At 41.4% G+C, this 12,454-nt stretch overlaps 1 protein-coding gene across 6 annotated transcripts in view; it reads right to left on the reverse strand.

Moving 5' to 3' along the window:
* The window catches only part of frmd4ba (FERM domain containing 4Ba), a 42,269-nt gene that overhangs the window by 16,960 nt on the left and 12,855 nt on the right, over positions 1–12,454 (reverse strand). For 3 of the 6 annotated variants that reach the window (XM_063474750.1, XM_063474751.1, XM_063474752.1), the window contains exons 1-7: positions 9,818–10,111; positions 5,696–5,761; positions 5,488–5,582; positions 5,249–5,341; positions 4,893–4,977; positions 3,621–3,677; positions 3,213–3,235 (exon numbers count right to left, since the gene is read on the reverse strand). In XM_063474750.1, coding sequence (XP_063330820.1) covers positions 3,213–3,235; positions 3,621–3,677; positions 4,893–4,977; positions 5,249–5,341; positions 5,488–5,582; positions 5,696–5,761; positions 9,818–9,979 — 581 coding nt within the window. In that variant the 5' untranslated portion in view covers positions 9,980–10,111. Of the gene's footprint in view, positions 1–3,212; positions 3,236–3,620; positions 3,678–4,892; positions 4,978–5,248; positions 5,342–5,487; positions 5,583–5,695; positions 5,762–9,817; positions 10,112–12,454 lie in introns of those variants that run through there. The other 3 variants (XM_063474755.1, XM_063474753.1, XM_063474756.1) reach the window with 3 other exon arrangements.

A 12,454-nucleotide genomic window follows, 5' to 3' on the forward strand; every position in this document is an offset into this window, starting at 1 on the left:
ACAAACCAACCAACTGTTGTAACCACTTTATCTGTACAGAACTGTGGTGTTACTGACTGTCAAGGTCTCTGATACTGAACTATGAGTCACTGCAGCCTCTTGTAGATGGGAGCACTGGGTCTACAGTTTCTGTCAGACAAAAACAGCTCAGGCTTGGCGGGCCAGTCCACTGAAGACCTGAACAAAAGCCATTCACAAGCACTTGGCAGCCTCTGCCTGTGTTGAAAAGTACTGTATGGGCCAGTCCTATTACAAAACAATCCATGTCTTCTCAGACAGGCCTATAATATGTAGATCACACCATATTTAATATAAAGCTATTAGAACATCCTCAGCTCTTGTGCTATCTAACTAAATTACAATAACCTTGAAAATAATATTGAATGACTTTAAGATCATAACCATTTAACCTCAAGCCGACTTTGTGGTCATCACTTTAGCTCATCTTTTTCAGAGAGTAATGGAATCAAACAGAAGACAGAACCCTAACGATCCAGCTATGCGAACCTGCTCCCTAAACCAAAGGAAAAGAGTGAACCACCACAAGGACAGAGGCTCCTGACTCATTTTCCCCTGTAGTTACCTCTCCTAGGTTGACTGGGTTTTGCTGCCACGGCACTTAGCTGTGTGTTTGATGGCATACATTTTATGGGGAGCTGGGGCCTGGTGTTGTCGAGGTGATCTACTCTGCAGCCGCACTGCCGTGTCAGCAATCTGGAATTCATTACTATGTCTGTTATCTTCCCGCAGAATGCAGCGTGGGGGCAATTCCTACACCCAGTGCAGCCCAACCCGGAGCAGCCTACCCAGTGTGGGAGCGATAATGCTCATGTGTCAGCTGTTCCACAGGGCTGAGACATGGCGACTTTGGAAGGGAGCACAATGAGAGAGCTGGTTGCTGTGAATCGACCACTAACTACAGGGTACACCTGCAAATAGAACTGAAGACCAAAACTGTCTGGGTGTAATGCCGGTTTATGCGCCGCACATTTTGAACTAAACAGACACTCAAGTTAACTCGAAATCACCAACAGATGAATAGACAAATGTCTGAAGATTACTTTTGAAGGTAATTACAATTACGCAAAAGAAAGAAAAAAAATCCCCAGCTGCTCTTAAAACTGTAAGGCATAATTAAAGCCATCAATCAGTTCAGTGATTTCCAATGCTTCCACCAAACCCCAGAGAACTGCTGAAACTTGTTGCTGTGAATTATACCTGCAGGTGCGGAGCAGACAGCAATAAAGTGTGAATCAGTATGCAATACTGCACAGGAAAAGGAATTCTAACACAGAACACAATGGGAGACCTGATGGCGCATTAATTCAAATCACAGCAGGGGGCCAGCCCACACCAAAACAAAAGCATGACTACAGTGAGTCCTCCTGACGCCAAGTTGTCTGCAATTGGACAGTGGGTCTGGCTCATCCCTCTTAAGGCAGCTGTCTGTATGCGGAGGGCTCCCTGACTCCTCCGCAGCTAATCTTTACTGCTCCAGGACCCTTCGCTGATACAGTGTATGGGAGGCACATTCATATGCTTCCTGAGGGGATTTACTTGGCCTATTCTCTCACAGGAGTAGAAATAAAGGAGATCACTGACAGGGATGAGAAATACTTCAACAGAGAAGTGGGGGATGCACCAGGACAATAACGGTGGTAGATAAATGGGATGGGGGTGCTATGATCAAGTCAGACAAGGAAAAAAGTATTTTGCCACTGAGGGAAATCCATTCTATTTATTAATGTGTAAAGTAAACAAAATCTAGTGTGTTTTACAGCCTAAAATCTAGCAACCACAATGCAAGTAGATACCCCTGCAAATACAGACTAACGAAACTCCCAAAAAACTAAAACAGAACTGTTTGATTTGGAAACTTCCCATCATCCTCTCTCATTCTTCCAGATTTGTTGGCCAGTTTTCTTTTATTGTGCTTTCAGAGTCAGGGCAAAGTACAGCCCATCCCTACACCCACATGAACTGAAAGTTCAGACAGTAAAGTGCATGTTACACTTTAAGGATATAACAAGCCTGAAATCAAAACACAAGAGGAATAAATCTGCATTGAAGCTATAATAAATGGTAATTAATATTTATCAGGTCAGTTGCGCTTGTAAGAAAACGGAGCAAGTTAATGAGCACAAGCAGATGCAGCCAAGTTGTGTTTTTCCCTTCTTTTTCTGCAGGAGAACAAAGGCAAAGGTTTGACAAGAGGTTGAACTGCATTTTCAGCATTGCATATATATCGCCATTCAAACAACACAAGCGCACTCGCCTTACAAAGCACAAATCTTTGTTTCTGCACAATGGACGGAGAGGCCTTTAGAGGCAAAGCAAAGAGACAACACATGCAGGTTCAGGCTGCTTCAAGCTGCTTGCTCATTCAATCAGACAGGCCAGTGTTTACTAGTGGCAGCAAATGTCCTTCACTTCTATGACTGGAGGGGGGAAAAAAAAACAAAAAAACAAACAAAAAAAACCACACACTTTATCACTAGGCAGGCTTCTGAGAGCAAGTTGACTATGAAAGCATTATCACAACTAGTGAACAGATTATTGAGCTCTGGAACAGAATCTCCCACCAGTGTCATCGACCCAATCGTGTACACTACGTCCCATGTTTGTACATGTGTCATACAGGCCATGTTTGTCAGGGTACGTGACATTTATTAAGAGATGACGCCATCACTACATGCCAAAAAGTAAATCTGTAAGTGTTCCACATGTTTAGAGCATAAACACATTGCATTATTGCATCTGCATATGCAAAGGCAGGAATTAATAGTAAATCTGTCTTTGAAAGCACTATGTGGATAACGCCAAGCCACATGAGGTTCAGGTAAATGCCACAAGAGCAACCAGAAAAAAAGAAAAGAAAAAGAAAATTATTAACTCAGATAAGTCCACCATAATACAAAATCTGAGCCAGCAAGTTGTACATTAACAGACAGCCATCGTTTAAACACACAGAACTGACCAATGAACTTGGCAAACTCTGCTTCCTTTATAGATGACAGGAACAAATACTTTATAGATTATGCAAAGCCTGCATTCAAGTGCAGAACCTAACTTATAAAAATGTGTATGGAAATCCGTTTATCCAATACGTCAAAACATCTTTCTAAACTTCAACAGATAGTACTGTTTTGAATGAAAATCAACTTGATGTAATAAAGACCTTTGAACCAGGCAATATTTCAAGGGGTTCTTACCTGCTGTAATCTCCTTTGGCCTCCTAATAATGTGAAAACAAAGAAATTAGTGAAAATATTGCTAGAAAAGTCAAGACTTAATAAACTGTGCTAGTAGCTAACATTACCGCAGAGGTCAATCCCTACAAAGGCAACATTACATAGTAAACATCAACACGTTTAATTAAGCATTTCATTCATTTGAATAGCTAATAACTAAAAGCAAGCATGTAGTCGAAGCATAAGGTAATTTTAGACGTCACTGTTGATAAAAAAAGGGCACAGTTTGGTTAACAACAGCTCCGACTGTAGCCCCCCCACCCCCTCAAGAGACAACTATTTTCAAATGTTGCGAGCCCACCGAGCGTCCTCGTTTGGGCTGAGTGACAACACTTTAGCCTGGAAAGGCTGCGACAAACTCTTTCTTACCTGCAATGCGAACGCGGCTAACTTGAACACATTTTCACTCTCCACTTCAATGGTCTCCTATTGTTAAAAAGAAGAAGAAGAAGAAATTGGCAAGGGTATTTAAAAAGACAATGTGTAGCCCGTTTGAAACACTTGACTTGAGAGAAAAACCTTCCCGTCCCGTACCTCGGTCCCACCGTTACCGACTGAACCACTCTCGCAAAGTCAACCCCGTGTTACAAAAAAAAAAAACTGCCCGTGAAGAGGATTTAACATGTTTTTCAGTCCCCGAATTATCCTATCGTTTACTCTAAAACGTAACGCACACACCGGAGTGCAGAGAGAGCCTGGGTTAATGCCCTGACTGAAGTTGCTGCCCCCTCGGCAAAGTGGTACGGTCCGAAAGCAGGTTCAACAGTCTGCGTCTCCCATGGAGATCAGTCTGCTCTCCCCGCGAAAAGAAAAAACGGCAACCGCAACGTTTGATCACGTGCTGCCTTCATGTGCTCCTCGTATACCCCACGTTCCCCTGTCCTATTTTAGCAAATTTGCGCAGAACTTCACACATTAAACAGTTTATTTCAAAATGATTAAACATAATCAAACACTAGTATCTATTAACGTTTATTAACTCTTGTCAGCAAGTAGCATAATCATTTTGCTTAATTCTTTTTTTTTTTTTAATAAATAATTTAACTAAAATACAAAGGGAAAGTGAGTCCGGAGCTCTGAGTTTTTCATTTCTGTGTTGAAACCTTTTGTTCTGTTTGAATGTACCCTAAACATTAACATTCGACTTTGATAACACCGTTAGTAAATTAGAACAACACTAGGTGGTTTCCAATTGCCACTGAAAGCAGCATTCTGCTCTTGAGCGGTGGTAGAGGGCCTACTGAGAGATATACAACCCCAGTTAACAGCATATTATGAATAAATATTACGTAGGCACAACAATTCAGTGTAAAGAACCATGAGCAAAGGAAATCAGCGTTGTTACATCTGAAGCAAAATGATGGGGATTTGTGATTTGTCATGCTAAAACAATAGGAAATCAAAATGGGCAATATTAATTCTGTAGAAAAGATTGTGCATGTTTTATTTTTAAAATGTGCATCATGTAGATTTTTTTCTTAATATTTACTCAAAATTAAATTACCCTGAGCTGTTATGCATCTTCCCATAATGCAATCAGCTGTTGTGTGCAATTTATTAAAATGCCAGTTTTGGATACCCTTATACAAAAGTAAATAAATAAATATATATGAATGACACATTTTGCTCGCAAATACTTACATTAAACACTAGAGATTTAGCATTTAGGAAGAACAGCTCCACTGTTGTGTTCTCTTTCAAGAGGGTGATCTTCTCAATGTAAAACCTGTGAAAAGTTTATGTTGGGTCAGTAAGGCTTACTAGAAACAGATTGCCAGTGCAAGTCAGCCAGTGTTTGAGCATTAAGCACATCATCATGTTCAATACAGTAATGCTGTTTGGAAGACATACAGCTGGATTGAAACCATGTTACATTACTGCCACCTGCTGGTCATGACAAAACAGTGGATGTTGCTTCAAAATGGGGCTCTCACTATTATAGTGTGTAGAACAATAAGACATGATAGGCTGATGCTTCCAGTAAAACACTCACTCACCTCACAAGGAACTTGAGCTCCAAAGGCCCTGAAGTCTTGGAGAAGTAATGATCGAGGACTTTACGATCTAGCTGGAGCCAGTTACTCTGGCCACTGAGCAGGGATAAATTGCAAAAGGAAAAAAAGAAAATCATGTTTGCAATACAGCTATTTTTCATTTATTTCCCTTTTATTGTTAAAGTAAATTTTCCTCAAGTGCACTTTTGCATTAAAGTGTACACATGTGGAAATGTACTTACGTGTCATCTATGAAGCACAATCCAAAGTACTCTTTCTCCTTCAGGTTAAAATGTGACGCTACCAGATCTAGCAGTTCACGGGACAAAAGCTTGGGCTGTAAAGTTTTAAATAATATGCAGGAGCTCAGTTTAAACTACTACTATTATTATTTTTTTAAACATAAAACACCATAAATACAATGTGAAATAAATTAAAAGGGTGAGGTACCTGAACCAGCAGCTCCAGCTTGCGGTCATCAAGGAGGTGAACTTGGCACAGGCGGCCCTCTGTCATCTAGAGGGGAGAAACAAAGACAACTCCTGTAAGACAACACCAGAACACCTCACTGTCTCCATATCCACCTGTGCGTCTCAGCTCAAAGCTGTGTCTCCACTGTTTCAGGCCTCTTCTCAGGCCCTCTTCAGTGTCACGATTGGCTTTGTGATGAAGGAGTGAATAGGTAAGAAAATCCACAAGCTAAGCACCCATTTGGGACCCACGCTCCCAAAGATCAAAGTCTTCACAAGATCATTCTCTTTACATGTCTGAAAACTATTGTTTAAAAGTCCACTGGCAACACTTTGGCCACAGGTCTGCTTTTTATAAGGCCACAGTGAATCTCAGAAAAAGAGTTGGAGATTCTTTTGCCGCCAGACAGGATCCCATATCCTGTCTGCTGGTGTGTCCTTTTCACCCACATATCCTTCCTCTGCATCAACACTAGTCCTATGAAAACGTTTAAGATGTCGTCATCCCACTTTTTCCTCTCCTGTAAAGAAAGAGCAGTGAAAGACAATGATGTCCTCCTCCAGAGTTTAATTGAATTCCCAGTCTATTGTTTATGATGAATGGTTTGTAAGACTCATTATGTTGCAGTCAGCAGAACTGTCTTTCACTGCAGAGCACCGTAAACATTATTGTCTTGTGATAACTTATAACTTACTTTTTTAATTCAGCATGTTGAGCTGTCACCAACACTTCGATCTGGTTCTGATCTTTTGAGACGTGTTACACACTCCAAGTGCCATTAATACAGAAAGGGGATTTCTATGTAGCACTGAGGAATGCAGCGACACTGCTATATTTATTTCCTTGCGTTAACATATATTATTCCTTACAGAGGTATTGGTCTGTTACAACGTACTATGAACACACTTCATATTTGCAGGCTTTATTCAAACACTCCTGTCTGTAGAGTAGCTGCATATAAGGCTGCCATGAGCAGCTGCTAGCTTAGCTTAGCATGATGATGGGAAACAATGGGAAGCAGCTAGCTTGGTACTGTCAAAAGGAAGTTCAACTACAAGCACAGCTGAAACATTGACATGGTTCAATGTTATTTCATCTTTCAAAAACTTCAGTCCCTCTTAGTTTGACCTGCTCAAAGTGGTTTTTGTAATATCATGCAGTAGATTGAGCCTGTGAAACACACTAGAGGGAAGAAGTGCCAGCAAACACAATCTCAACATATAAGAAAGCTTATAGTGATAATGATAAAGCTTCTCATTGGGGCTGGATCAGGTGATCATTTAGTTAAGATGCAATAGGCCCCAGCTGCTGTGTGCTTGCCATGACACACTGAGCATTTCTTCATCATTGGAACGCTCCACGTGTTTATACACCACTATGCTATTTAATCTTTTATTTTGAAAGTCTGGCTTTCTCGCACAGTGTCTTTTGTTCTGTCTTCCTCCACTCACCCCCAACAAGTCGCAGGACATGACTGCCCCTCCCTGAGCCTGGTTCTGCTGGAGGTTTCTTCCTGTTAAAATTGAGTTTTTTTCTTCACACTGTCTCCAAGTGCTTGCTCATAGTCTGATTGTTGGGTTTTTTTCCTCTATCACTGCAGGGTCTTTACCCTACTTGAGGTGACAACTTTTGGGATTTGGTGCTTTATAAAGGAAATTGGGTTGAGCTGAATAATGTTTTTAATGCAATAACAGTGTCTTTATGAGATGGGCAACTTAGTTCAGTTAGCAGTACTTTCCTACTATCTGATCTCAGCAACACTAGGCAAACCCGTAATGTCAAGATCTGCTAACTGCATGTTAACTGGATGCTGTTTTCTGCCAACGAATGTATTCAGGTTACCTTTTATTTCTCTAACTTCAGCTAATCCCCCCCCAAAAGACATGACATTCAGCTAGTTGGCCTCTGTGGTGGTAACTGAGGGTCACGCTGACCTCCATTCAGGGAGACCACAGGCAGGGAAGACGTCTTCTGGCACTGTGTTAACCTTAAGTGTACTAGGACATATCGTTCTCAGCACCACAACAGAGCAGTCATTTCACTTTTATACAGCACAGGCTGCTTTTCCAAGCTGCTGTTTTTCAACACCCAAAACCTCAGTGAGACTTACGCTTCCAGAGACAGCTGGATGTGTGTGTTCGGTTGTGTGTACAGTCATGCTAACTTTTTATTGTGCCATAATTTTGCTTAAAGCTGTAAAGTTCCAGATTTTAAAACTACCTCCTCCGTCTACTGTGCACGTGTCCAAAGGTTTAAGCCTCTGAATCTCTGCCAGTGACAAACATAGAGAATCACAGCAGCTCGACTGTATGAGAAACACATCTTTGGGAGCTTTGTTGTGGTCTGCCCATTATTTGGTTCTCTTTTCATACTTCTTTGTGTCTTGCTCTCTTTTGTCTTGTGTCTCCTGGGCTTTCTTGTCTGTGTCTGTCAGTGTTTCTTTCTTATCTTTCCTTGTGCGTCATGTCACGTTTTTACTCCCTGTTTTTGTTGTTGTTGGGTTTTTTTTTTCCAGCCTTGTTATTGTCACATGCCTCTTGATTGTGTTGACCAGAGTCTCATTAATTCCCTGTGTATTTAGACTCCTGTCCTCCCCTTGTTAGTCATCAATTTATCTGTTTACTGGCCACCTGTACGGTTGCCTTTCTGATTTGGTGTTGTGCTGTTTGATCTTCTGATGGTTTATGTTTGAACTGTGTCTTGCAACAGTTTTGGTAAGTTGTATTAAAGCTGATATTGTTATATTACCTGTTAGCCACATTTTTGCATTTAGGACTCTCCTGAACTCCACACATAACAAGATTTGCCTTGATAAGAATTATAGTAGATGACAGTAATGTCCATTGTTTAAACAGGGATTAATCACTATAGCAACCCTTTTATGAGTTGTTGTTGCTGTCCAAGCCACAATCCTTCCAAGAGCCTATCTATCAATGCTGTATTGTTGTAAGCCGGGGACATCAAAACAGAAAGAAAGGGACAAAGGTCTTTAGATAATGGTCCGATTTTAAACTCACAGCCAGTCGTTAAATGTGAGCTCACTATCTAAAACTGTGTGGGACACAAAGCCTCACATCCCTAAGTTTTTACTCTCCGTGTCAATGTTTAATTATTTGTTAAAAGTGTCTATAACAGTCCTCCGTAAAATAATGTGCACAGCAGAAACACGGTCTAGTATCGTTCTTTATGATGACTAAAATCAGGTTATCAACTCACTAAATTAACCCAGGGTTTCCCAATCTAGTTATCAGTTCGTTCAAATAATACAGGCTGTATTGACATGGATAAGTCGTGGTTATACAAGGGAAAACAAAATTCTAATATTATAAATATATGAAGAGGTTAAACAAATAATACAGACTGAAAGTTACACAGACAGGCCCACCTTGATGCTTCAGCCATTAATTCTAAGAAACAACAAACTTTTCAGTGACATAGAAGAATGCTTACATTTAATTGTTGTATTATGTGCATTTTGGGGGTTGAGGAAGTCAATTTCAAGTACTATGAAAATGAAAATAGCGCTGCTTTAAAATTAAAGGGATGTGATACCTGTCTTTTTTCAGAACTCCTTTTCAAAGAAGCCAGTGTCAGGTTTTCTGTTTGCCCTTTCAAAGACACAAATGAACTTTACCTTCACATGATAGCATGCAGGGAAAGCGCAAAACCTGAGTCTGCCCAGATGACGTCCATGAAAGTAAGATACGTAAACCACGCAGACAGTGCTCAGGTGTTCCAGGAACCACGCATTTCAAAGAAAACTTTGGAAGTGCCCCTTGTTACCCGGACGCCGAGATCAAACGGCCAGTCACGCTGCTTTCAAAATGATTACCACGTGTCCTGGGAGAGGGACCCTTGTTAAAAAACAGACTTTGTGACTCAGCATGAGGCAGCCTGTGCCTCCTCACGTTCACACAAATAAACACATGCATGCACTAATGAGCCAGATGAGGAAAAAGCACTGACTCACTTCAGTCAGAGGAAAGTTTGGCTATAAAAATCCAATACAGTAATTAATCACAAGTGCTGCCCAGGCAGCTAGTAAAATCAGTTTTATCTGACTTCCTCCCACTTGAGATATTTACATTAATGCCCTCATACCTGGTAGCATTTCCCAATCCTGAACCAGGCTTCTAGGAAGCGTCTGCATGGCATCAGCCCACGATTGTACCAGCTCCTCAGTGTCTGATGCGCCAGGCTCCAGACAAGCTGGCTACCCGATGCCACCAGATCCTCCATCCCACGTATGACACGCACAGCCATGTCCGAGCGCTCTTTCTCCCCGCTGGCCACCTTTCTTTCTTCTTCTACTGGTGACACCTTGCACTTTCAGAATGAGTAGAAGAGCTGATCTGCGGACCACTTTGTTTTGCTTGAGAGCAACAAGCTTAAAGGGAGCACTTACACTCCAGCACACACAAACACACACACAGACACACACACTGGTCTACTATGTCTCCCCCAGCTGATGTAATGTCAGTGAGAGTCGGCGCTGTGGAGAGGCTGGAGCAGAGCAGCGTGCCTCCGGCTTGGTCCTGGGCCCCGGTCCAAAACACTGCCTCACGGAGTGCAGGGGAGGGCAGGACAGAACCACAAAGCCCCTGCTGCAAAGGCTCCATCTCCCACCACATAAACACACTTGTATACTAATACAACTTACATGCGAACAAACCTCGGCTGGCCACTCTAAAGTCACACATTCGTTCATCTGTGGCTCACAGTAGTATAATGTTGAATTTTTTTATTTTTTTTTTAGGGGGGGGGATTGTGCAAAAGTGAATGACTTCATCTCTCGCATTACTTTTTTTATTTCAGTATTTATTTCAGTTTCATTGTCTGAGAAAGGGTGTGGGAATGGTCCGTCACTTTGTCTGGGATGTGGGGAGCAATTTCCTGAGGAGTCCAGACATTCCCACCCACTATATTCTGCAGAAGCACTAAAAATAATTGGTCCTGTTAGGATCAGCATGGCTGGCAAAACTGACGAGGCAAAACTAAAAGTGATACCGTCTGGGGAAAATCATTTGGGAGGGCTTTGATGCAAACACGCCTTGTTTCTTCCTTTCATACGGCTGTAAATAATAGGTGAACTTCACACGTGAGCTGAACACCTGAGTCAGACCTACAACTTGGAGAAGGTTGAGCAAAAACAGCATGAAAGGCGAGATGGGAGAGTGCTGCGGCTCACATGGAAGCAATATCCGGATGTTTGTTTATGTGATCCCAGTTTCTGAGAAATTTAAAAGTGGCCACAGACAACACGGTGCCGTTTCAATGAACATGATCAATGTAACCGTCTGCTTCATCTGCAATGACAACACAGAAGAAGGGTGGACACAGAGGTGAGAGAAGGAGCCTATTAGTGAAAATTGTGTATTATTAGTTACCAATAAAAAGCAGGGCAGGAAGTGAAGGTTTGTGTGTAAACAAACACAACCTTAGCACCCATCAGGAGCCGCCATGTATCTAAAATGCATTGTGTGCGCAGCTATGCATGCACCGTCTCTGTGCAGGAAGTGCACAGGCTACTCTGAGCAACTGTGACATTGGCTTTTTACACAAATTATAACTTACAAAATGAAAGTTTCCCATCAAAGCACAAACAAATCCATGTGCTGTACTTCAAGGATGTCGCTACAATCCTCATTCCCAGCTCCCCATTTTTGAGTTTAGAGTAGCTTTGCATGATTCACAGGTCAAAAAAAAAAAAATCATGCTTCTTTAACTTATGCTGGGCCTCGGCCCCTCAGTTCATCCACTGTCTGTTTTAGCTCCCTTCCTACTTCATTTAAGTCAGCTTTTTTCAGATTGGCAGCCCCTGTCAAACAAAAGATTGGTAATGTGCCATCACTGTACTGAACAGCATGCCAGGGATACACTTTCATTTGCTTGCATTCATTTTAAAATCATATCAAAATGCAAACAAGCATCCAGAAAGGATTAAATACATGTGATGTTGTAATCCATCTCACTTGAATCAGATGGATCTACTTCTAAGTGAAAGGATTCACTGTCCTAAATGTAAAGTTGCAGCTAACTATAATAAACACGGACAGGCGTGCAAAGCCACAGCTGCCTGGAGGGCAGCGGGCGCGAGAGCCAAACATATGGTGGACACTGTTGCTGCTGTTGAATACACACACGTGCTTACCATGTGTGCAAAGGAGGCCGATGTGTTCTGGTCCACATCACTCTGAAACATGAACAGGGGCTTATGCATCTGTGGCACACATTTCTGCCATGTAAACATCTTGACTTTCCACTTAGAGCATGTCACATAAACTGCCTGGCTAATAAGCATTTAAACTGCCTGAAAACAATTTCTTGCATTAAAAAAAAAAAAAAAAGATCACTCATTGATTCTAGCAAATTTAAATGAACCCCATTTAGAAGTGGGTACATTCATTATGTAGAGTGAACAATAAATTAGCTAGATACACTGGTTAAACAAACAATTATCAGTGTATAGACATGCAGACGCTGTCTTTAAGACACATATACAGTTTTACTCTCTATACCAAGTCTCAAAGAGGAACTAACTGATATTAACTTGTCCAGATAAAAGTTAATATCAGCCGTTGGGTAGATACATATTTAGAATATCTATCTGATACTCTGTGACTTTGTGTGATCTGTGAGTAATGTTAAATCTTAAATAACTGCTTTTTTGGGCAGATGCAATACTGTATACACCTTGTGACAACTACTCAAATACTAAATCTCATATTGAATAGTCAT

The sequence above is a fragment of the Pelmatolapia mariae genome, linkage group LG5 (genome assembly GCF_036321145.2).
Source record: "Pelmatolapia mariae isolate MD_Pm_ZW linkage group LG5, Pm_UMD_F_2, whole genome shotgun sequence".
In the NCBI taxonomy this organism is placed as follows: domain Eukaryota; kingdom Metazoa; phylum Chordata; class Actinopteri; order Cichliformes; family Cichlidae; genus Pelmatolapia; species Pelmatolapia mariae.